At 31.3% G+C, this 22,488-nt stretch overlaps 1 protein-coding gene across 3 annotated transcripts in view; it reads right to left on the reverse strand.

Moving 5' to 3' along the window:
• Positions 1-3,929: 3,929 nt before the first annotated feature.
• The window catches only part of LOC126851597 (ribosomal protein S6 kinase alpha-5-like), a 41,289-nt gene continuing 22,730 nt past the window's right edge, over positions 3,930-22,488 (reverse strand). For all 3 annotated transcript variants that reach the window (XM_050595713.1, XM_050595710.1, XM_050595711.1), the window contains 6 exons: positions 11,844-11,918; positions 11,201-11,419; positions 10,332-10,447; positions 9,839-10,039; positions 8,094-8,528; positions 3,930-7,796 (listed from right to left, as the gene is read on the reverse strand). In XM_050595713.1, the coding sequence (XP_050451670.1) occupies positions 6,240-7,796; positions 8,094-8,528; positions 9,839-10,039; positions 10,332-10,447; positions 11,201-11,419; positions 11,844-11,918 (2,603 nt within the window). In that variant the 3' untranslated portion in view covers positions 3,930-6,239. The remainder of the gene's footprint in view (positions 7,797-8,093; positions 8,529-9,838; positions 10,040-10,331; positions 10,448-11,200; positions 11,420-11,843; positions 11,919-22,488) is intronic.

Genomic DNA, 22,488 nt, shown 5'->3' on the forward strand with positions numbered 1-22,488 from the left:
TACTTTTGTCTGGCAATCGATATATTTATATATAATAAAATGTATTTTGCAATTATATTTGTAATGCTTTTCTCTCTTTTTTTTATATTTTTATTTTTCTGCATAATTCTTGTTATCTTACCACTGTTGACTTTTTCTTTTGTTTTGTTTTCATTGGTATTCTTTCTTTCAAGTTGAGCACTGCAATTTAAAAAATAATCATTAATATGAGATGCACTTCTATATACATGAACACTTATAATGATTTATATACATATTTTAAAATTGGCATAAGATATTAAAAAATTTCAATACTATAGATTATAAAGAACAAAAACTATATCATCTATGATACATCAAATATTTTTCTAATATATTTATGTATATGAAAATGTATTATTATGAAATGTTACTAATATATATAATAATTTAGACAAAAAAAAAAACCGATTTTATCAAAAGAGGACAATATGAACAGTACATATACTTACTTAGCATGAGTATATCTTCGCTAAGCGGCTATCAATTTAAAATTATTCGTCTGTCGCACTATCAATGGAATTTCCTATAATAACTGCTTTGTTATATATAATTTGTCCAATTTGCGCGCGCTTTCTCGTTGCGCATATAATCGTGACGTTCTCGTCACGATTAAAATGACTGCGACTGACTACTATTGACTGCGACTGACAACTGACGATCAGAGAATATGACAAAACGCCTCATTACAGCTGATGTAGCTGAGTTTCGCCAACTAACGTGGAGATGTGTAAAGAACGTCGCGTGCTGTCATTGGTCGGATGCTACGCGCGAGCGAGAGAGAACGCAAGGGCACGAAACAGAATTTATCCTTTTCTATGTGCATCTTTACCGCCACTCCTCAACACTCGGTCTAGATTATTTATAAATTTAAAAAATCTAATGGCATTTCCAAAAGTACCAAATTTAATAGCTCTGAAAGCTATTAATGATGCCGCATTGTCTTTGCCAATAAAAATTGAGTTCGTAGTAAAATATATATAGGATTTCCGATTTTTGACACATTTGAAGTATGAAGATAGATCGGGTCAAACTGAAAAGAAAAGTTCTGTGCCATTTTTTTCTATAACGCTTAATAAAGGAGTTATTATTAAATAAAGTTTGGCCAATTATTGCTGATCTTTAGCCAGGCCGCATGTCGGTGAGCCACGCGTCTAGTAGTTGCGAGAGTGCTCAGCTGTTACGGTGGCGTAAAGTCGGCGTGATCTTATTGGCCAGATTTTATTTAAAGAATTCCTTTATTAAACGTTATAGAAAAAAATATTACGAGATTTTTCTTTTCAGTTTGACCCAATATACCTTCACACTCGGGGTGTGTCAAAAATTATCGGATATTTTGTATAAGCGATTAATTAATCCGATTAATCCAATTAAAATATGGATTAATCTATTTATTCGAAAACACCATAAAATTTTCCACAATATGAACAATCTCTAATAAAAATGTTATTATTATTAATTATCTCGTAAAACATAAATATTCAGCTATTTAAATATAATATAACAATTTAGATTCTTTTACAATTTATTCAATTTATACAATTTAGAACAACGCTTCATATGCGCTTTTCATTATAATAAATAATTTAATAAATAACTATAAAATCTAAATATAATCTAAATATGATTATTATCATTATTATCAAAATTTTGTTTTGCAGTAAATATTTTCTAATGAACACATGGTAACTGTGAATAAAATAAATCCTTTTCTATTGACATTTTTGACAAAAAGAATTAGAGTGGACGGGTGCTGCAACCGCTCGCTTTCACCAAAATTCCATTCTTTGATGATTCTATGTTATGCAGGCTTACGCTGCATTCCTTGCTTTTTTCATTGTTTGTATTTCGCACACACATTTCTCTTCTCTAACATATCGAAAACCTATAGTTAATATAACTAAGTATAATATAAATAAGTATTAGATAAATATAAATAAGTATTTTATAAATTTTCAATACTGGGAGTAAATTTTGGAGCACGGATTTTCTCTAAAAAAAATCAATAAAAAATTATTTCACAGTTACCATTTGTTCTTTAGAAAATATTTTCTGCAAAACGAGCCTTTCCCATAGAATAATTACATTTTCACAAAATTTTTCCTGCACTTTTGGACAATTTTAAGCTTTATATTCGAATTTAGCAGGTTCAAAATAATATAATAAAATAATATACAGATAGATCAATTTCATATATTTCCGTTATAAATAAATTTTGGTCTTATTTTCAACACTATTCTTTAACATGTTCTATTTAGTTACATATACAAGCAAATAATAAATCTTTAATATTGAATTTATATCGTAAAAAATATGTGTATATAAAAATATGAGATATATCCTTTTATAGTTATCCTATTTTGTTTAAAATTCTTTATATACAATCTGTATGGCCTATAATTAATATGCAATAATATATAAAATATGTCAGTTATACGCTAAATTATATTTATATTACTCGTAAATATCACTACTGCTCAAATTATTTTAAATAAAGCAAAACGCTTACATACTTAAATTATACATACTTACATACTTAAATTATATGTCACATATAATTCGATTATATATACATATATTAATAATCACAAAATGAGTAACTAATATATAATATCAGAAGATGAAAATTTGATTATGTTCAATATTGAAATACAATAGAAAATTTTTATAATCGATATAAAAATCTTTCGTACACATTTAATATTCAGAAAATCTAAAATTTAAATAAAACAATAATATGTAATTAAAATTTGTTTAAATTATAAATTATAACATTTGAGTATTTAAACTTTGTAAAAATAGGTAAAAAATTTATATATAAAATTTTTATTTTTATTTTTATTTATATATAAAAAAAGGCTTAAAGTTATTATCTACGCAAATAATACTTAACAAGGTGTACTTTATACATACAATACATACAATAATCGCAACAGTATATTTAAAGACAATAAATGACAGTGATTAGACATGTGGTTAATTGATGTGGGATCATGTAATAATCTTAACAAAAATAATATATATTAATTTTTATAAGATTTTTATAAGATTTTAAGAGTATCTAGGCAAAGTGTTATATGAAAACCATTCAAATATAAAGCAAAATATAATTTTTATATATTATATGAATGCAAAGAATATTAATTATTGACAAAATTTAATGTTTGAACATCTGATAAATTGTAAAATAATTTATATAATTATCTTTAATATAGAGATAGAGACATGTTCGTCGATTGTGTAAGCATTCATGTAAGCAACATTGTGATTTGTTAAATTTGAGAATTAAAGTAAAAATAAATTAATGTCTAATTATTCACATTGAAATAATACATGGCATTGATTGACAGCAGATTCCGAATTCGATCTCATCCATCTTCTGTCTTTTAAAACACTAACAATGCAAGATTAAGAGTTTGATGAAAATTGGATATTGAAGATCAAAAACGAAATTGCAAAAAAATTCAAGAAAGAAGATTATAAAGAAGAATTACAAAATATAACTTATAGTAAGCACAAATTAAGAAAAATAAAAGTAAAAGAAAAGATTTGAAAAAAAAATTAATATTGTGTCAAACAAAAATATTTCACTAAAATTATTTCTACAATCTGTAATTCTACAATTAAGCCCATGTTAGACTGTGCATTGAAAATTGAAGAGTGAAGATTAAAGGCGTTCGACTAATCATAACTAAAGGAACTAAAATTTCTTTGTCCTTATTGGTCAAATTTCAAACTTCAACAATTTTCAATGCGTAGTCTGATATGGATTTTACGTTAAAACTAGTTTTTTAATATATTGTAATACAATCTTTCAAATTTAGAATTTATCAAAAAGATTCAATATATTCTTTGCTTATTTTAAACTAAATAATAAATGGCGGTGATCCGGAAATAACAAGACAGCTGTGTTATATAAAATATTGCATCGTATATTTAACAACCAGTGGTAACAAAGGTAGGTTCTCTTTTCTTTTACGTACTTATAGCAACAGAACAATATTCTCGCAAGATACAAGCCCTTCAGCTTGTATATAATAACTTTCTACATATCTATTTATATTCTTATTTGTCACCTAATAAAAACTTCGAAGGAGCATCCTAACATAACAAGTAATATATTACTAGAAAAAATTGATTTGTTCTCTTTCAAACAACTTATATGACTTATGAGATGTAATGACTTTTATATATACGAATCTACATAGAAATATATATATGTATATCTCTTCTCTCTTAAAGAATATTCTCTATAGCGCGTGAAATGCTTTCTCTGAAATATATAATCTGCGCACTTTCCTTGTCTTAAATACTTTTACGTAATAATTAAATGATGAAAAATTTTCGATAATACCTCTCGTTTATAATATATTTATAGTACATAATTTCTCGCCGCTACCGCCGATATCGTACTTTTTTTTTTGTTTTTGGTCTTATTAAAGAGCAGTGTTGCTTCAGTCATCTTTGGTAGAAGCATGTGTGCATGCTATTTTTCGCATAATTCTAATTCAATACAAAATAACATAAGACCTTATCCAATTAACACGCGTCTGTTCCCTGAGTTGATATACAACCACATTTCAGTCTTTGCCATTTTGCTAGTTCATCTCTCACAGCGATTGCCGCATAACAAGTGAGACAGCCGTCTCATTATAATAATTAGAGTAAGGTGTATGTCTAATATATAAAATAAAAATTCAAAACTAAAAATGCAAATTATTTTATATATATATTACAAATAGATTTCCTCTCGCAATCAGTACTTTTGATGGTGATGGGAAAATATGTGGGGAGGAAAAAATACCCTTCTTTTCCAATTTAAACGTTTTACATTTTCAAATACAATATAAATTTCAAAATAGAATTTAATCATTAAATCAATTTTCATTATTCTCAGATATATAAATCAATTTGCGAGAAAGGTATTTGGTCGAATATTGCAATGAAAACTAAGTCAAAATAATAAATTAAACTTAAATTTATATTTAATCTTAATATAAATTTATATTTAAACTTATATTTAATCAAACCTAATGATTTGCTTAATGAAATCTACCTAAATCAAATTTAGAAAACGAATTAATTAAAACAACTAACTTAAGTAATCTAGCTTACTTGAGTCTAGCTTAACTGAATTTAATTTATTTTCTCGCAACAGTTTGATTATATCGATAACAAAAACATCTGTTATTTTTCCAAAATTTCGCCTGTCCGTCCCTTTTTTTTTTTTTATGTTGTACAATTTAATTTCTATTTTTTTTTCTTACGTTATACAATTTAGTTTCTTTTCTTCGCTTTCTATATTTAATAGCTCTAGATTTAAAATAATTATTAAAGAGAATTGTTTTAAAAATCGTATAAATGTAATAATCATCATTTTCAATTTTGTTATTTATAAAAGAGAAAAGTATGTATCATTTTCTTTTAAGCAAATCTGACTTTTCAGTTTTTTTCTTCTTGTCTCTAATAAGCTACCACTGGTGAAAATAACAGATGCTTATATTATATTTGCACGTATGCCACTAATCTCTAATACATTAATTTAATGTACTCATAGCGCAATGAGTTTTCTTAGGCACATTCACCATTTATACAGTCATCATAAATATTCGTTAAAATTTTCTTCGTGTTGGCTCGTCGATCGTTACCGTGATTTCATTAAGATTATCGATTGCAAGAAGTGACGGCGGAAGAAAATTTTAACGGGAGCGTATAATAAGTTAAAATAACTTATCGTATAAGCTATAATAACTTAAGATGTATCGTTCTCGCATTATAATCACAGACAACCCCGTTTAACGTAATAAAATTCTCACCATTTTATTTCTCTCTCGATGGCGGTATTAAAAATAAAATTTTGTACATATTTTGAGTAAACTCTCACGGAGAAACATCGATACTTCATCGAGAACCCTGATCTTAGTAATACAGTAGTGTTTTACATCTTTTTTATGTATCAGATATTTTAATAGCACAAAAAAATGTGCTTGTATAATCATCATTTACATAAATAAACGTTGATCTATAGATAATAGGAGATGGCTTGTAGTTATATATAATTAGTTTTATATATGCATATATATATGATATTTTCTAAGATTCTTGTGAGAATAGGAATGATGCGATGTTTGCGTTTTGTACAAACGCCGAAGGCAAACGTGTTACATGTGTAAAATGCATAGGAAACGATAAAAACTTATTGGAGCATAAATAGAGAAAAACTATTCGACTATAATCGTGGGAGGACGTTTGGGCCGCTTGCTGGCTTTATGCCTCCTGTGAACGCTCGTTTCGTCCTGCGCAATTTGCGAGGGTGATTCATACGATTCGGAAATATCGGAACTGGCATCTCCGCTTGTGCTTATTTGTTCTACTAGTTTGCGTTTTCGCGATCGCGTCATTGGTCCATTACTACTGCAGCAACTGTTCTCGCTATCGATGTCGCGTCGATACTTCGTATCACGACCCGAAAACTCGAAATTGCGGTTGATATACTTCATGGCTCGCTTTTGAAGAAGCGAGCACGTCGGAGAGTTAGAATTATCGGAGGAAGAAGAAGTCAGGTACTCGTTGATTGCTTCTTCGCTGAAATCGAAGACGCTCGGGGACGATGTGGAAGTGTTGTTCGCAATACTCGCCATGGCGCTCGGTGGACGCAACTGAATCGATGACATGGGACTCGAGGAGGAAGAAGACGGTCGTGACGACGAGCTAGAAGTGGAACATTTATTCTTGCGACGTTGAGCCAGCTTGGCATCGCCAACCTCGCGCAATCGGAAGCCCTCGCGCTCCGCCGTGCTCGACGTTGAGGGACCGGCCACAGCGTAATCCACGTGATTCACATCCACGATAGGCGTCGCCGGGGGAAGCGTCGTATCGTTGATCGTCGTTATCCACGAATGATATCTCAGATTTCTCGCGGTGAGCCTGTTCTTTGGTTCAACTGTCAGCAGACCCTTGAGAACCTGCACCGCCGCGGCGGACACATGACTCCAAGCCTCGCTGTCGAAATCGATCTCGCCATTTCTGATGCGATTCGCCATGTGAGATGAATTTGCTCGGAAGGGTGGATCGCGGGAAAGCATGAAATAGAGAATGGTGCCCAAGGACCACATGTCGCAGCTCTCGTCGTATCCCTGCTTGGCTATGATCTCGGGAGCGGCGTACGGAAGCGTGCAACAGGGCGTGCGCAACAGCTCGCAGTTATTCTTCATCCGGGCGAAACCAAAATCTACTATTTTCACCGGCGAATCCTCGCTTGTATTTGCAAAGACAATATTCTCCGGCTTCAGATCGCGATGTACTATGCCGCTTTCATGCATATATCGCACCGCGGACGCCAGTTGCCGCATTATTCGCTTCGCTTGCAACTCTGAAAATGGTCGCTGTCGTTGCGACAATTCACCGCCCGCGAGCAATTCCATTACGATATATGTGTGAAGCCGATCGTGATGAACTTCTATCAGCTTCACTACGTTCGCGTGACGCTGGCAAGCGCGTAGCAAGTTCTCCTCGCGGCTGCTGTCCACTTTCTTGCTGATAATCTTCACGGCGTACTCCTGCCGGGTACTGCGATGTCGACATTGTAGACAAATCGAGAAGCTGCCGTCGCCCAAAGGCGGCATTCCTTGATCTAGCTCGTACGTCTGGAAGAACGTGGACTCTTCGAAACGCACGCTGTACAGATCGGACAGCGACGGCTGCTGCTTGTCGCTGAAGATGCCTCTACTCATCTTGTCGTTAATAGATAATATGGAAGGCGCCACGTACGAATAGTTCTGCAAAATTATAAAAATTCTACTTTGAAAAATCCATCGATTGCCGCATGTTTTTAATTTTATTTCATATTGTTATCGAAAAATCTCGCGAGAAAGATGTAAGAGTTTAATATTCTATCTTTTTCTCGATACGTTATCATCAAACAATTACAATTGCTCGACAAAAGTCTCAATCGAGAAATTTGATTTTAATGCAATTTGCTTTAACGTTAAACAAATTGATAAAATATGTAATTGTTGCGATATGCATACACATCTATTTGAAATGGTAACGGAAATAGAATCAAGGGAACTTACGCTGAAATGCCAGTCAATTTTATTATCATCAATGATCGGTGGGGTCATCTGGGTGACGGGTACTTTTGTAAACTCGTCCGAGAAATTGCTGGTGTCCAATTCATGCGCAATCAGTGGAACAATCGGCGGTTTAATTTGTTTCTTTTCTAAAGCCTCCCAAGTGAAATCCGGCGCGGCATTCATGAAGAAGGGATGATCTTTGAGCTCCTTGGCATCGCCTGGTCCACCGCCCAGCCTTCTTCGCGGATCTTTAATGAGCAAACGCCTGATCAAATCCCACACAGTATCACTCAGATGAATTGGCTTCGACGGTAGATCGCTTCTCAGAATCCTCTTCGAAATTTCCTGCTGATTGTTTTTGCCATCTAGCGAGAAAGGTGATGAGCCGGTCAGCAATTCATATATCAACACGCCCACGCTCCACCAATCGACAGCCTGTGTGATAATATTATGATAACATTATTTTATTGTTTTATAAATTATAATTGAATATTATAATTGAAATAAAAGAATTAAAATGAATATACTTATAATAATGTAAATAGGATGTTTCTAAATAAATGCGAAAAATTTTAGGAGATAATTCTTTATCAAAAATTAATTAAATATATACTTCTATATTCCTCCCTGAGTTACATACCTCCAAAGAGAGAAAAATTAAATTTTTATTATTTTTAAATTTTGGGCAAGTTAGAATTCATTTTTTTTCAATATTTACTATAAATTTTTTTTACTCACTTTATTATTTTTTTCTAAAATTCAACTTCTCGTAACTTGAAACCTGTGCCATTTAATACGGTACTATAAATAATAATATATTTTATTTTTTTTTTCTTGAAAACTATTAATTTTACGAAACAAAAATAAAAGAAATAAAGAAATCAAGCTTTCTAATGCATCTATTTTTAGATAATCACATTCCGGTCCGTTAAAAAGTTCTAAAAGCAACTAAAAAATAGGGAATTAAAATTCCAATAAATACAATTGAATAGAGGTTGTTAGTTTCATCCCCTCATCATAATATGGAAAGATTAAAAAAATATTAATTATTCTTTTTACCGGGGGGAAATGTCCACCAAATTTCATTTTTCTTGTCCAAAAGTTGAAGCAAATAAGAATTTAATTCATTTGCCTCTTTGAAAGAAGGAGATAAAAATAAATAATATAATAATACAAATAATATAATAATATAAAAATAATATAATTTCTCAAGGAGAAACATAGAAATATACATTTATATAAAAAATCTTCCTTAATTTTCGACAAAGAATCATTTCCTAAAATTTTTTGCACTTAATTAGAAACATCCTGTATACACGGCTGTATTATTATGAAACTTACTTATATTTGTTTTCATAGTCTTTTCAAGTCTTTTCCAGGTGTTATTACCTTTTATTTGCACATTTTTCAATTAATTTAAATTTTTTTTTGCGAAAATTTAATTTGATACTCTACATTTCGTCGGTTTTCAAACACGTTATGTAATAATTCATAAAATATAATTATGAATTTAATTATGCAGAGAAAAAGAGAGAGAAAGAGGGGAAGAGAGGAGAGGGGAAAGAAAGAGAGAGAGAGAGAGAGAGAGAGAGAGAGAGAGAGAGAGAGGGAGGGAGGAAGGAGAGGAATTAAAACAGATTAAAATAATAATCATAAATTATTAAAGAAAAAAGGCTGGGGAGAAAGGAGGGTTAAATAACACGAATCTGCGAGTAATGTGCAAATGTCGAAAGGTTTCGACTCACAATATCGTGACCGGTCAAGCCCCCTCGTACCACTTCCGGCGCCATGTACTCGATCGTTCCGCAAAACGAATAGGTGCGCGCGTTGCCGTTTCTCTCGTGCGGTAGGAACTCCTTGCTAAGGCCGAAATCTGTCAATATGAGATGCCCGTCTTTATCCATCAGTATATTTTCGAGCTTGATGTCTCGATAGATTATGCCAAGCTGCAACAAAACAGAGAGAAGTTCATAAATTTTCAATTTAACTTTTAATTAAATTGTTTTTATGGAATTATTCTCTTTCATCGCATTTTCTTTTCTTTTGCACAATATCAGATAATTACATACGATAAACCAATATATTATAAAAAAAAAAAAGAATTGAAGCGGAAAATACGGTTTATCACTCATAATGCACAAAGAACCAATAGCAGAATAATTTTGATAAAAATAGCTTATTTTCTTTTGTTTATGCATACTATTATTATTGCTATTATATTATATTAATAATACATACATCATGGAGACGTTCTAGCGCCAAAATAATTTCGCCGATATAAAATCGGACCATGTCCTCCGTGAAACGCTCGCGAAAATACAGATGCATAAACATTTCGCCACCAGCCGCATAATCTGAAAATAAAAAAAAATATTTTATTATCCAAATTCTTTTTTATATCCGTATTGGAAACAAGCTTTTCCATTCTCATCGAATATTATATAATATTGATAAATGTGTGCCAGACAAAAAAAATTTTTTTTTTTTTATTTATGTATATGCTGTTTTTTTGAACTTAGATATATTATATTTGCGGATAATTGTAAGTAGACACTGAATGGATCAGCTACGTCCAAAGTTAATATATCTAATATATTTCAAGATTGATGAATTTGACATTGTGCAAAACACTTTAGTTTTTTATAATATAAAATTAATAATTAATTTGTGAGTTAAAATAAAAATTTGCTTTGTAGATATAATTGAATTTCAAAATCATAAATATTATTTTACACCAAATTAACTTTTTTATGTGACTATTATATTACGAATTTCAATTATTATAACAAAAATTCATAAAAATAGAAATTTTAATTCTATAGGACAAATCTTTATATTAACTTACAAATTAATTATTAACTAAATATTTTAAAAGGCTAAAAGCTAAAAGTGTGTTTTGTGCAATGTCAAATTCATGAATCTATATATAATTAAATTATATAATTAAATTTAACTCTTGATGTAGCTTATCTGTTCAGTTTCTCCGTAAAATGAAATTTCTAGCACACGTTTTATGTTAATACATTTCATTTCACATCTACGTTATTCATTTCTACAAGTACTTTATTCATTAATTTTTTTGTTTTTAATTTCTCGTCGAAGCTTACCTAAGATTAAACAGAGCCTTTCATTAGTCTGAAACGCGTAGTGAATGGTTGCTAAGAAGGGACTGTCCCGGATGGCCACCAGGATGTTCCTCTCGGCCTTCGTATGTTCCGTCGTTTTCTTTTTTTCTACAATCTTTTCCTTTTTCAAAACTTTCATGGCGTAAAGTTTACCAGCATCAACACCCACCAGCTTTCGCACCAGGTAGACTTTTCCGTAAGCTGCGCCAAAAATAATTGATAAAAATATTAAATATCATTTATATATTAATGATCAATAATCGTAAAAAACTTTTCTATTATTATAAAAAAAATATCATTTTAAGAACTTAATATATAATAGAAACATACATACATTACATTAAAAATATACTTGCATATTAGAAATATAATATCGTATTTATGTTATATTAAAAAAATATTTGTAAAAATTTTTAATATTTATAATATATAACAAATTATACATATATATATATATATATATATATATATATATATATATATATATATATAAATTAATCTGTTTATGAATAAATTGTGAATATTAATTTGAATATTAGGTAGTGAATATTAAGTATTGATATATAGATATTTTGTTCAATATTATTATATATAAATAATATATGTATCAAATAAAGTCTCTTACCTCCACTACCAATGTTTTCCAGGACGTTAAAGTGCGTCATATCGACTTTTTGGCTTCCATTACCCGTCAGATTTACTGTAACAAAGAAGAAAAAACATAGATCCGGTGAGACACACATATTAACGCACTTTTAATAAAAAGATAAATCGATAATTTTCGATCGATTATGAGAGAAATCCGTTATAACTCAGCGATTCGGAAAGATTATTACGGAATCGATCGCCACGTATTGTAAAAGCTTTGTGTCCACAATGCTAGAACTCGGTCCAAGATCTCGGTCCAAAAAAACGTGTAGCAAATAAAATTGCTGCTTTTTCGTAAAAACTGCAAATTCATTAGCTACACATTTCTCGGTTCAAAAACTCGGACCGAGCTCTAAAATCGTGGATACAAAATTAAAATGTTTCTCAGAGAGTACCGTAAATAAAGATTGGAAAATTCAATCTCAATAATTTTTTTTTCATACATTTATGTATCTGATGATTTTTATTAAAAAAAAAAGATAATTAAATTTTATTTTTTATCAAAATTATTTATAATAGAAACTATTTATAATTTATAATAGAATTAATTTAAGAGATTTTCATCGAACAGATGAAATGATGAACGTCCTGTATATCAATTAATGATTTATCAGTCTCTAACAACTCTTTTTTTTTAATGATGGAAATTGCGAATTGTATTATAGTACCCAAAATGATAAAGCTTTTCGAGGGACAATAAAAGACACTCGTTGTATTGATTTTTTTTTCGTTTTTTTTTTTCGAGCGAGAGAGAAAAAACAATAATGCTGATGTATAACCGAACATCGCGTAAACGATGCGCGGAATGGAATGCCGCTTATTTGACGTGTCGCAAACGTGCAAAGGCAAACCAACACCTGTGCGATACGCGGTGGCTAATATCGGCAGGTGCGTCGTCGTCGCCGCCGCGTGAAAATATACACGTGAGCAATTCGTCGTCGCCTGCAGTTCGGTGCAACTGTGTTTATCGCCTCCCCGGAGGTTTCGCGTGATATACAACAACATATGTGTCGCCTCTAATTAAAGTGGCAGACATATATGAGGGAGAGAAAATCCGTACAAAAATCGCTAACGATCGCAGCGCTTAAATAAATATGTAGCACAGTTTAGGCATTTATATAATTATTTCGAAGCAAAATGTTTTGCAATTTTACATTCTAGCATTAATTTTCAAAACAATTCGCATTATGTAGCAAACACAACAGGCTTTATAAAAATAGTAATTATATTTCTCGTGATTTATTTTTATCTCATTCTGCTTTCTCTCATAAGTACAAATATTCATTTCATTTTACTCGCTTTCTATCGAAAATTTATAGAGAATTTTTGTTTATAATGAAGGCGACATTATGAACAACTGTAATTAATCGACACGATGAATAATAAGGAAAAATTTATTTTTCAGAATAACAATAAAATCTCCATTTTTGAAGAACGATTATAAAAATTCGTGTTCGAAAAATATTTTTTCGAGTAAAAAAAATATTCAAAATATAATTCAAAAAATACCGTGCTTATATGACTATTGTGAAAAATCCTGAGATAATAGTTTTTAAATGAAATATAAGTTTTATCCTTATAAGCCGATGGTTACCGTTAAATCGTATCGTCAAATCAAACTGCATGTCATAAATCATGTCAAAACTTTCTTTACATTACAGAGTCTTCAAAAACATTTGTCAAACATAATACACCAGAGTTCCTTCAGTTTAACTTTCACTTTAAAAAAAGATAAAAGGGGGGAGGGAGCAGAGCGAGCGAGCGAGCGAGCGAGCGAGCGAGCGAGCGAGAGAGAGAGAGAGAGAGAGAGAGAGAGAGCACAAATAGATATTATTTTTTATACACAATAATAAATAATATTGCTTTATTACTATATTATTTTACATATACATATTTTTGCTCTTATCTATGTTTATCTGTATTTATCTGTATTTACCTATTTTGTTATCGCAAAACAGATGAAGAAATTATGAAGAATTTTAATTAAAATTTAAAATATTAAAATATTAAAATATATCTAACGTTTTCGAAGATCTATCTTGCCGTCGAACTATTATCTCTATTATTGAAAATAAGAAAAAATATGCGATAAGATGCCTGATATTTGCTTAAGAAATACAAAATACACAACTCGATACACACATATATATGTATATATTAGGAAAGAATGACTAATAAGGTTATCCCCCATCGTCTTGATTTCGTTGACTCATTCAATGACAATGAAGAAAAAAAAGAAGAAAAAGTAGGACTCTCGAGATTATAACAAGAGAATAAGATCGCTATTCTGTACAGAAATTATAAACGACATTGTCACTTTCACTTTTACACCTTCTCTTCCATTCCCATTGCATTTCTATATTTTTTCTTTTTTAAGTGAAGTCTCGATCGAGACGAGATGAAAGACGGGAAGAAAGAGCGCCGAGATCCGGCTTGATCGAATATGATATTAGCAATTATATAATTTAATATAATATAAGACAATACAATTTAAGAATATTTTTGAGATATTAAGAAATTATAATTCTTAATGAGATCACTCGTTAAACTATGCGCTACTCATTATGCTTGTTATAACGAGAGTTTTCAAACGACATCGGAACTTGATAAACAGCTAAAAGCCTTCTTAAGAATAATAACTCGAGGCTAGACCGTTTGAATTAGTCTACACAACGGCAGAATCAGTTTTTAAGTATCCTTCGGATATGGCGGGAAGAGTTTGCATATGCAAATTATCGGGGATGGAGATCTCGACATATCCAGCGATAGCGAAATCCACGCCGAAGGAGTTTTGGCATTAAAAGTAAATAATTTTGCCTATAAAAACTTTGACGTCCATAAACAAAGTGAGAGCCCTCAGCTATAGATAGCTAATGACAGTTTTCCAAAAAGTCGATTAATCCTTGCACATGTTTTGCCAGACATTAATTCTTGTTAAAGATGTTTTGATTACAATAGTAGCAAAAAATTGGGAAAATTAAAAAAAGACTCATTTCTTAGATTTTTACAGTTTTTACAGTTTGAAAAATCAAATAAATAAATCCGGATTATAAAAAAAATTAAAGTATCACAAAATAATATGTAATTATTGATGTCCCCGTAAAAGAAAATAATTAATATTTTTTCTATTTTAAGAAAATAATTAATATTTTTCTTATTTTATGATAAAAACTTTTGATCGTGAATATCCCCTGAAATCAATTGCAACAACAAAAAAATGAATAATTTGCAGAGAGAGAGAGAGAGAGAGATTTTTCTACAATTTTTAATAAATAATAATTAATAAACTTTTAAATAAGTAAGCGGATTTAAATCAACACTTTTTTATGCATAAATATTTATTAGAGTTTTCTTAATACATGTGAGAATTTTTATTTCCTTGACAATGCTTTTTCCTTGTCATTTAAATAATTTCCAAACCATTAAGAGAATTGTGTCAGGTTTTACACAGATATTCAGAAATAATAGAACAGTTTACGAAATTTTCATGCTTTTATCAATGTTGACATATGACAATGTTGACATACTTTCTTAATGTCATTTTTGAAAATATTATACTTTAATGTATCATAACTAAAAAATGTCAAAAATGCGAGCAAGTTTAAACTTTCTCCAAATAATTGTAGTCTATTTAACCCTCGTTAACGTCCCAGAATTAAAGATATTTCACGATTACGTAATCGTAGAAGCGCGCGACGCAGAACGAGCGAGCGATAATCATTGACGGGCAATTAAGCGGTGAAAGCGCCCGATTCGGATACAATGTTCGGTTCGTGGAAATGACGAGACTCGATACGAGATCGTGCCAGGGCACTCGTATCGGACGTCCCCGGCCCTGACTCGGCGGCCGTGTCGGGAGAGAATGCGTGTCAAGGTGGCAAAAGAGACCACCGCACCGCACCGCACCGGAGCGGCGGTATATCTTCGCAATCATCGCGAACTCGCGGGCGCGCCGCATGCGTTTACACGCGACTCGCACGCACTCACCTCCCCTCCCCCCTCTCTCTCCCTCCCCCCGCTCTCTTCCTCCTCTTCTAGTGAATGACCCACTTTTTTTGTCGGATACAGCTCGACGTTTCCGCAGATTTTTTTTTTGTTTTTTTTTTTTCTTTTGTAGATTTGCCATCGTCGATTTCGCCAAGTTTTTCGAGAAGCCCGGAACCGAAAATCGCTTCGATCTCACCTGCCCCATTCGATTCGGTTCCTCCTTCGACGACTCGGGGGTCCGCTTATCCGTTACTTTGGAACGGCATTCCGCCTCCTCCCTCCCCCCTCTCTCTCACTCGCGTAAATTGTGAGTTCCATTTTTTCGACGCTGAATCGCACCGAGGGAAAAATCAATTGAGAAAGGTACCGTAAGATCTCTCAAAAGATATAAAAAAAAAAATATATATATATATAATTCACAAAATTATTTTTGTGAAGATACTTTGACAGAAGGTCTTTGCATAATTCCGAAATATTCGTCTCATAATTAAAAAAAAAAAAGAATGAAAAAAATGCGGAAGAGAAAATAAAGATTTCGATAATCTTGCAAATGAGAAAGTGACGTTAGGCCTTTAAAAGTTACAAGACGAAGAGCTCCGAGAATTCTCAAGGTTCCTCCCGTACGCGGTGTCATTCCGGATTATTACATAACCGATCAAGAGCGTTGCAAAGTTCCGTTACACGGTTCCTCGGGCGTTCCTTGGAATGACGGTCGCGAAAAAATCGCGAAAAAATCGCAATGAAAAACGATTAAGGGTTGGAGGGGAGGGGGGGGGGAGGCGCGTCTCTCTCGCCTTTTAATTCGCCAGCTCGAAAACGCACCCACGCGAGGCAAGTCGGCGGTCTCGCGAAGCCGCGAGTAGTACACACGTACACACGCGGTAGTTCCGCTTTTGTCTGACCCAGATAGTCTGCATTCACTCGCTATTTCGTAACGGGACCTACTACTTTCTTTCGCCGGCCCGGTTTACGCGTGTATGTTACAATACGTGTGTGCGCGTAATTGCACGATGCACAAGAAAACCTGTTTGCCATTCCGCCATTCGGCGCGCTCAGACCTTTACACAGACACATGCACGGCATACATATGTACGTACAGGACATATCTAATCATATACATCTAATCTGCGATTGAACAATTCTTGTAATGAGTTAGAATATTCATTTTTAAGTATCGTCAAGTTTATCATCAACTCGATATCAATATCGACAAAAAATATGTTGACGTTATAAATCGATCGATTAACTAGATATCAATAAATAGATTTAAATTTAATTAATATATAAATTTAATTAAAATAAGTAGGTAGTCGTAAAATTTATTTATCAATAAACAATTTCAAGAAGTATTACATTTGGAAATTTAATTTCATGATTATAAATATATAACATAAATTAATTAATTAAAAATAATGTAACTCGAGTCTTTTTCTATAACTTCCCAAACGTCAATTCGATAATTACAGACAATTTAATAAAAGAATTATTTTTAAAATATACAATATAATAATAATAAAAATAATGTAATAATATAAATAATAATAATATTATAATAATAATATAAATAATATAATAATAATAATAATAATAATAATAAAAATAATAATAAAAATAATAATAATAAAAATAATATAATGATAATAATAATAAAAATAATATAAATAATAAAAATATACAACAATAATAAAATATACTTAATGCAAGTAATAAAAAAAAATTATTCTATAATCTTTTCTAAAAAAGTCGATTTATCATGAATTATAATTGATTTTAAATTTAATTATGTTATTGATATCGAGCAATAAAATGAAAATTTTGATGAGCTTCAATTGCAATTGTAATCAGTCAATGATTTCGAGAATATCGTAAGACAATAATTGCCAACGATATCGAATCGTAAACAGGTCATTAGTGCTACTGGAATGCTCCTGTCCATGCTCTTTGCAATGATTGTAAAAAGGCAGAGGAGGGAAAGGGGGGGGGGAGACATCGTGGAAGTACGAAACACATGGCAGAATACCGTGGCGCAACCGTTACTTGATACCATACTGACTCCGCGTATATATATACATTCCGCTCATCGCGGCACGTGTGAGGCGATACACGTGCGACGAGGAAGAAAGAGACAGAGAGAGAAAGAGAGAGGGAGAGAGAGAAACTGCAACAAACCATACTCGACCATCTCTCAATTAATAGGGACGAAATGGAAACGCCGCACTGCATTAAACAATCGGAGGAATCAACAACGAGGCTCATTCATTTCGTGTAAAGTATCCTATCGATATTATTGATGGATTCAATAAAATCAAAGAAAGCAAATGTCTCAAGGTGAAATTCACGGACCATTAGGAGAGAGAAATCTTACTGGGATTTCTTATAGATTATATAGAGAGAAACTGACATGATTGAAATGATTTTTATACGAGTAATAAAATAGTTTATACAAATTAATAAAATTAAGATTGTTTGGCAAAATATACAGGCTGGACCATTTTAATCCGAATATCTGAGAAACTGATACTCCCATCTGATGATTTCCTTTGCGCTCTACAACTTTTATTTGAAACATTTTTTAAGATAACATAAAGCTTCTGAGATATTCTGGATGTGGATTAATTAAAATGACCCACCCTGTATATTCTATTAAATTAAATTAAAGTCTTTTATTTTACACTATCCATTACTCGTACTGTTATTTCACTCACAATATGTTCCTGTCATGCGAAGAATGTGTACAAGATATTCCTTTTAACACGTGCCACATATACGGTGTCAGGGAAGTGATGTATGAAAATGCAGGCCGCGAACGCTTATGATAGAAACAATATTGTTGCACTTTCTCTCTCTCTCTCTCTCGTTCGATAATCTCCCTTCAGGATGTTCGATTAATCGGAGATCACCCGAGACCTGCGTACAACGCACGTGCGCCAAGTTGCTCCAGATATCCGTTCCGATACTTATCGGATACGTCGCCACACGAGGGCATACTCGATATTGATTCGTTACGATTTTATATTTAGACTCGCGTCGCGGATCGACGCTTGTTTACTCTCGCCGGTACACATCTTTCAAATATGCGAGAAAAAAGAAATAGTCGTCGTCGCGGGAGATTGTGAGACAAGGAGAGGATTCCGTGTCCGTGAACTTCGAACGTCTCTTCGCGAGAGAAAAATCCTATTCAAATTATAATTGTAAAAAAAACACGTTGAGAGAGAGAAAGAGAGAGAGAGAGAGAGAGAGAGAAACGGATATATAATATTATTATTTTCGAGAGATATTTTAGTCTTCCGTTTTGTTTTATTGATTTCGTACACCAGGATTCGCATACGTCCATTCCACTGTTTTTATTTTTTAAATAATTTTATAAACGTTAATCGCACATCTCTTTATATTGCTTAGCACAAAATTGAGTAAAGAAATCCCAATTTATTTATTCAAACCTAATTTTTATCTCTTCCTTTGAGAGTGATTTCTTTTTCAATTATAATTTTGTGTTGTTTTCCATTTTTTTCAATATTTACTATAATTTTGTTTTGTTCGCTTTTTTATTTTATGCTAAAATTCAACTTCTCGAAACCTATGCCATTTAATTGTGCATAATAATGTATTTTATTTTTTTTCTTAGAAACTATTAATTTTACAACAAAAAAAAAGTAATAAAAAAAAATAAAAAAGTTTCTAAAGGAATCAAGCTTTCCAACGCATATTTTTAGATGATCACATTTCGATCCCTTAAAAAGTTTTAATAAAAAATTCAATAGAGGTTATTAGTTTCATCTCCTAATAACGATACAAGAAGATTAAAAAGATATTAATAAAATTAAAAGATTAATAAATATTCTTCCTACCAGTGAAAAATGTCCAGCAAATTTTATTTTTCTAATTTATCCAAAATTAAAAAAAATTAAAATTAAAAATTTAATTTTAAAATTTAATAACTCCCCTTTGGAGAAGTGTAATTTCTCAGAAAAGGATATGGAAGTATATGTTTATATAAAAGATCCCCCCTTAATTTTCAACAAAGAATCTAAAATCTTGCACACTCATTTAGAAATACCTTATATATATGGTTAAATTGCAATTGCTTAAAAGAAATCTAGAGAAATCAAAACAGATGTAAGTTCTTAGAGCGAAGAGAGATTGATGATGATGATAAGAGCAAAAGATACGAAATCAAGTAAATTAATGTTCCGATAACTATGAAACAATCATTGCAATAATGCATACAGTTAAAAAAAAAAACCGCAATATGCTTATTCGCTATCAATTATCATACTATTCGATGATAAAAAGATATCGACTATGACAAGAATCAAAATCAAGATAAAAAAAGCTGAAGATTTTTCCTGGTCATTGCATAAGAGTCATTAATCATTGATCGGCACAAAATAAATGTATACGTTCAGCAAAACGATCTTCCCGAAACGTTTCGCACGTCCAATTTACTTAGATAAGCGTTTGTGTTATTAAAATAATCTCTGCGTTTAAAAAAAATAAATATCAATTGTAATTTGCATATAAAAATAGTAAAATAATATACTAAAAATAATACAATTGCACGGAATCAAAACCACATCGTATAATTAAAGTTAAAAAAAAAATAATTAAAGTTAAGAAAAAAAAAAAAAAATAAGTGTGCAAGAGAAAAGCGATAACAATGTGATAAAGAAACTGTATAATAAGGCAAGACGACTTTTCACAAAATTTGCATAAAAATTTCGTATTATTGTAAAATCAATTTATTAAAGAAAAAAAAAAAAAGTACAATCCGGATCGATTTCCTGATTGAAGCCGTACAACGTGCGGCTCGTGTAAATAGCGTCCCACGCTTGAGCTTCGCGATTAGGCTACACGTGCCGCGATGCTTGAATATTAATTCATCTTACGATGTAATTATGCTGAAGGAAAGCCGACCACATTAACTCCACAACGGCGGTATGACATAACGAACGTTCCGTATGTTACGTGCATGTCATTCTCATGTCGTCTCTCTCGCTCTCTCTCTCTCTCTCTCGTTGCATCACCAAGTTTATCGACAAGTCTCGTAAGAACATCCGCGACGTTCAAGCATAGACAACATCGTCGTCGTCGAGACGCAAATAATTGATAACCCAGTATAATTCGCTCAGACTCTCTCTCTCTGTAATATTTAAATTTTCCAAGCGGAATTCTCTCCGCTCTACATAACGCAATTATTAGTCGTCCAATCGCTTCTCTTTTCTCGTTTTTTTCTTAAACAGATTAATGTTGCATAATATTTTATCTTAGTTTTATATATATTTTTTTTGTAACTTGGTATGTCTGTCTTTTTCTCATTTATTCTCTTAGCATCTTATTCTGAGTTTTTGTTGACGTTGAAATTGTAATTATATTTTCTTTCGTTTTTATACTAAAGGGACTACTTTTCCGTTTATAAATAAGAATAAATAAATATAAATAAATATAAATAAATAAATAAATATAAATAAATATAAATAATAAATAAATATAATAAATAAATAAAAATATAAATAAATAAATATGATACGCTTCATCAAGAATGAAAGCGGCTCTGAATTTTCTTGCAAAAAAATTTTCTTTCTCCGCTTATAACGGGCGATCGCGAAACTTGTCTCACTACGTGAGCATTCCTCCCCAGATATATTTTATCACAATATACACTATACGTGGTAATATAAAGTATCCTGCGGTGATTGCAAGAGTACGCGCATGTAGTGAAGTGTTATGTAATTGTGATACAGTGACTCTCAGATCGCGATCGTGGATCTTTTGTGATGTCGAAAATGGTTCGCATCTGCTGGAAAGTGCGATGGATCTTTACATAGTTTGCGATTGGACAATATTAGATTTTTCTCAGATTCGAGTTATAAACTAAAGTTATATGGATAACTTTATTCGATAATGAATTTAAAAGGGCATACCCGTTTGAAATGAATACATTTTTTAGACTTTTATTGCAGCGCAACGACTCGATAAATGCCTTTTATTTTTTTTTACAATATTAATACAATTTTATTAAGTATTTAAATTAAAGTTTTCAGCTTAAAAAATTTTTTTTTTAATTATATGGATATTTGCAGATTTATATTTTCAAGCACGGTGTGCATAAAATATAATTTTTTTTTTTAATATGCCGTTATTTTCTTATTTTTTTAAATTTTGAAAAAACACTTGGATAACAGAGATAGCTATTAATATATTTAATAAAAAAAAAATACATTTTTTACTTCAAATATGATAAATGAATGTTTTTATGCATACCGTGCAAATATGAAAATATAAATATGCAAATATTTGCGCAACTTAAAAAAAAATTTTTTTTTAAATTGAAAATTTTTATTTTACTTAATAATATTGTATTGATATTGTAAAAAAAGTTTTCATCAAATCGTTACGTTGCAAAAAAATGTAGAAAATGTACTAATTTTTAGAATGGGTAAAAATAAATTTCTCTCTCTCTCTCTCTCTCTCTCTCTCTCTACCTCAACATCATTCTTCGATCTTGGTGATTTTAATAATTAAAGAACAACCAAAAAATAAGATTATATTGAAAGGCTAAAGAATGTCGAAAAGTTTTGGCAAAAGTTACTTTCATCGATACTATACTTCTTTGTAGAAAATTTTTCGTTAAAAAC

The sequence above is a fragment of the Cataglyphis hispanica genome, chromosome 8 (genome assembly GCF_021464435.1).
Source record: "Cataglyphis hispanica isolate Lineage 1 chromosome 8, ULB_Chis1_1.0, whole genome shotgun sequence".
Lineage (NCBI taxonomy): Eukaryota > Metazoa > Arthropoda > Insecta > Hymenoptera > Formicidae > Cataglyphis > Cataglyphis hispanica.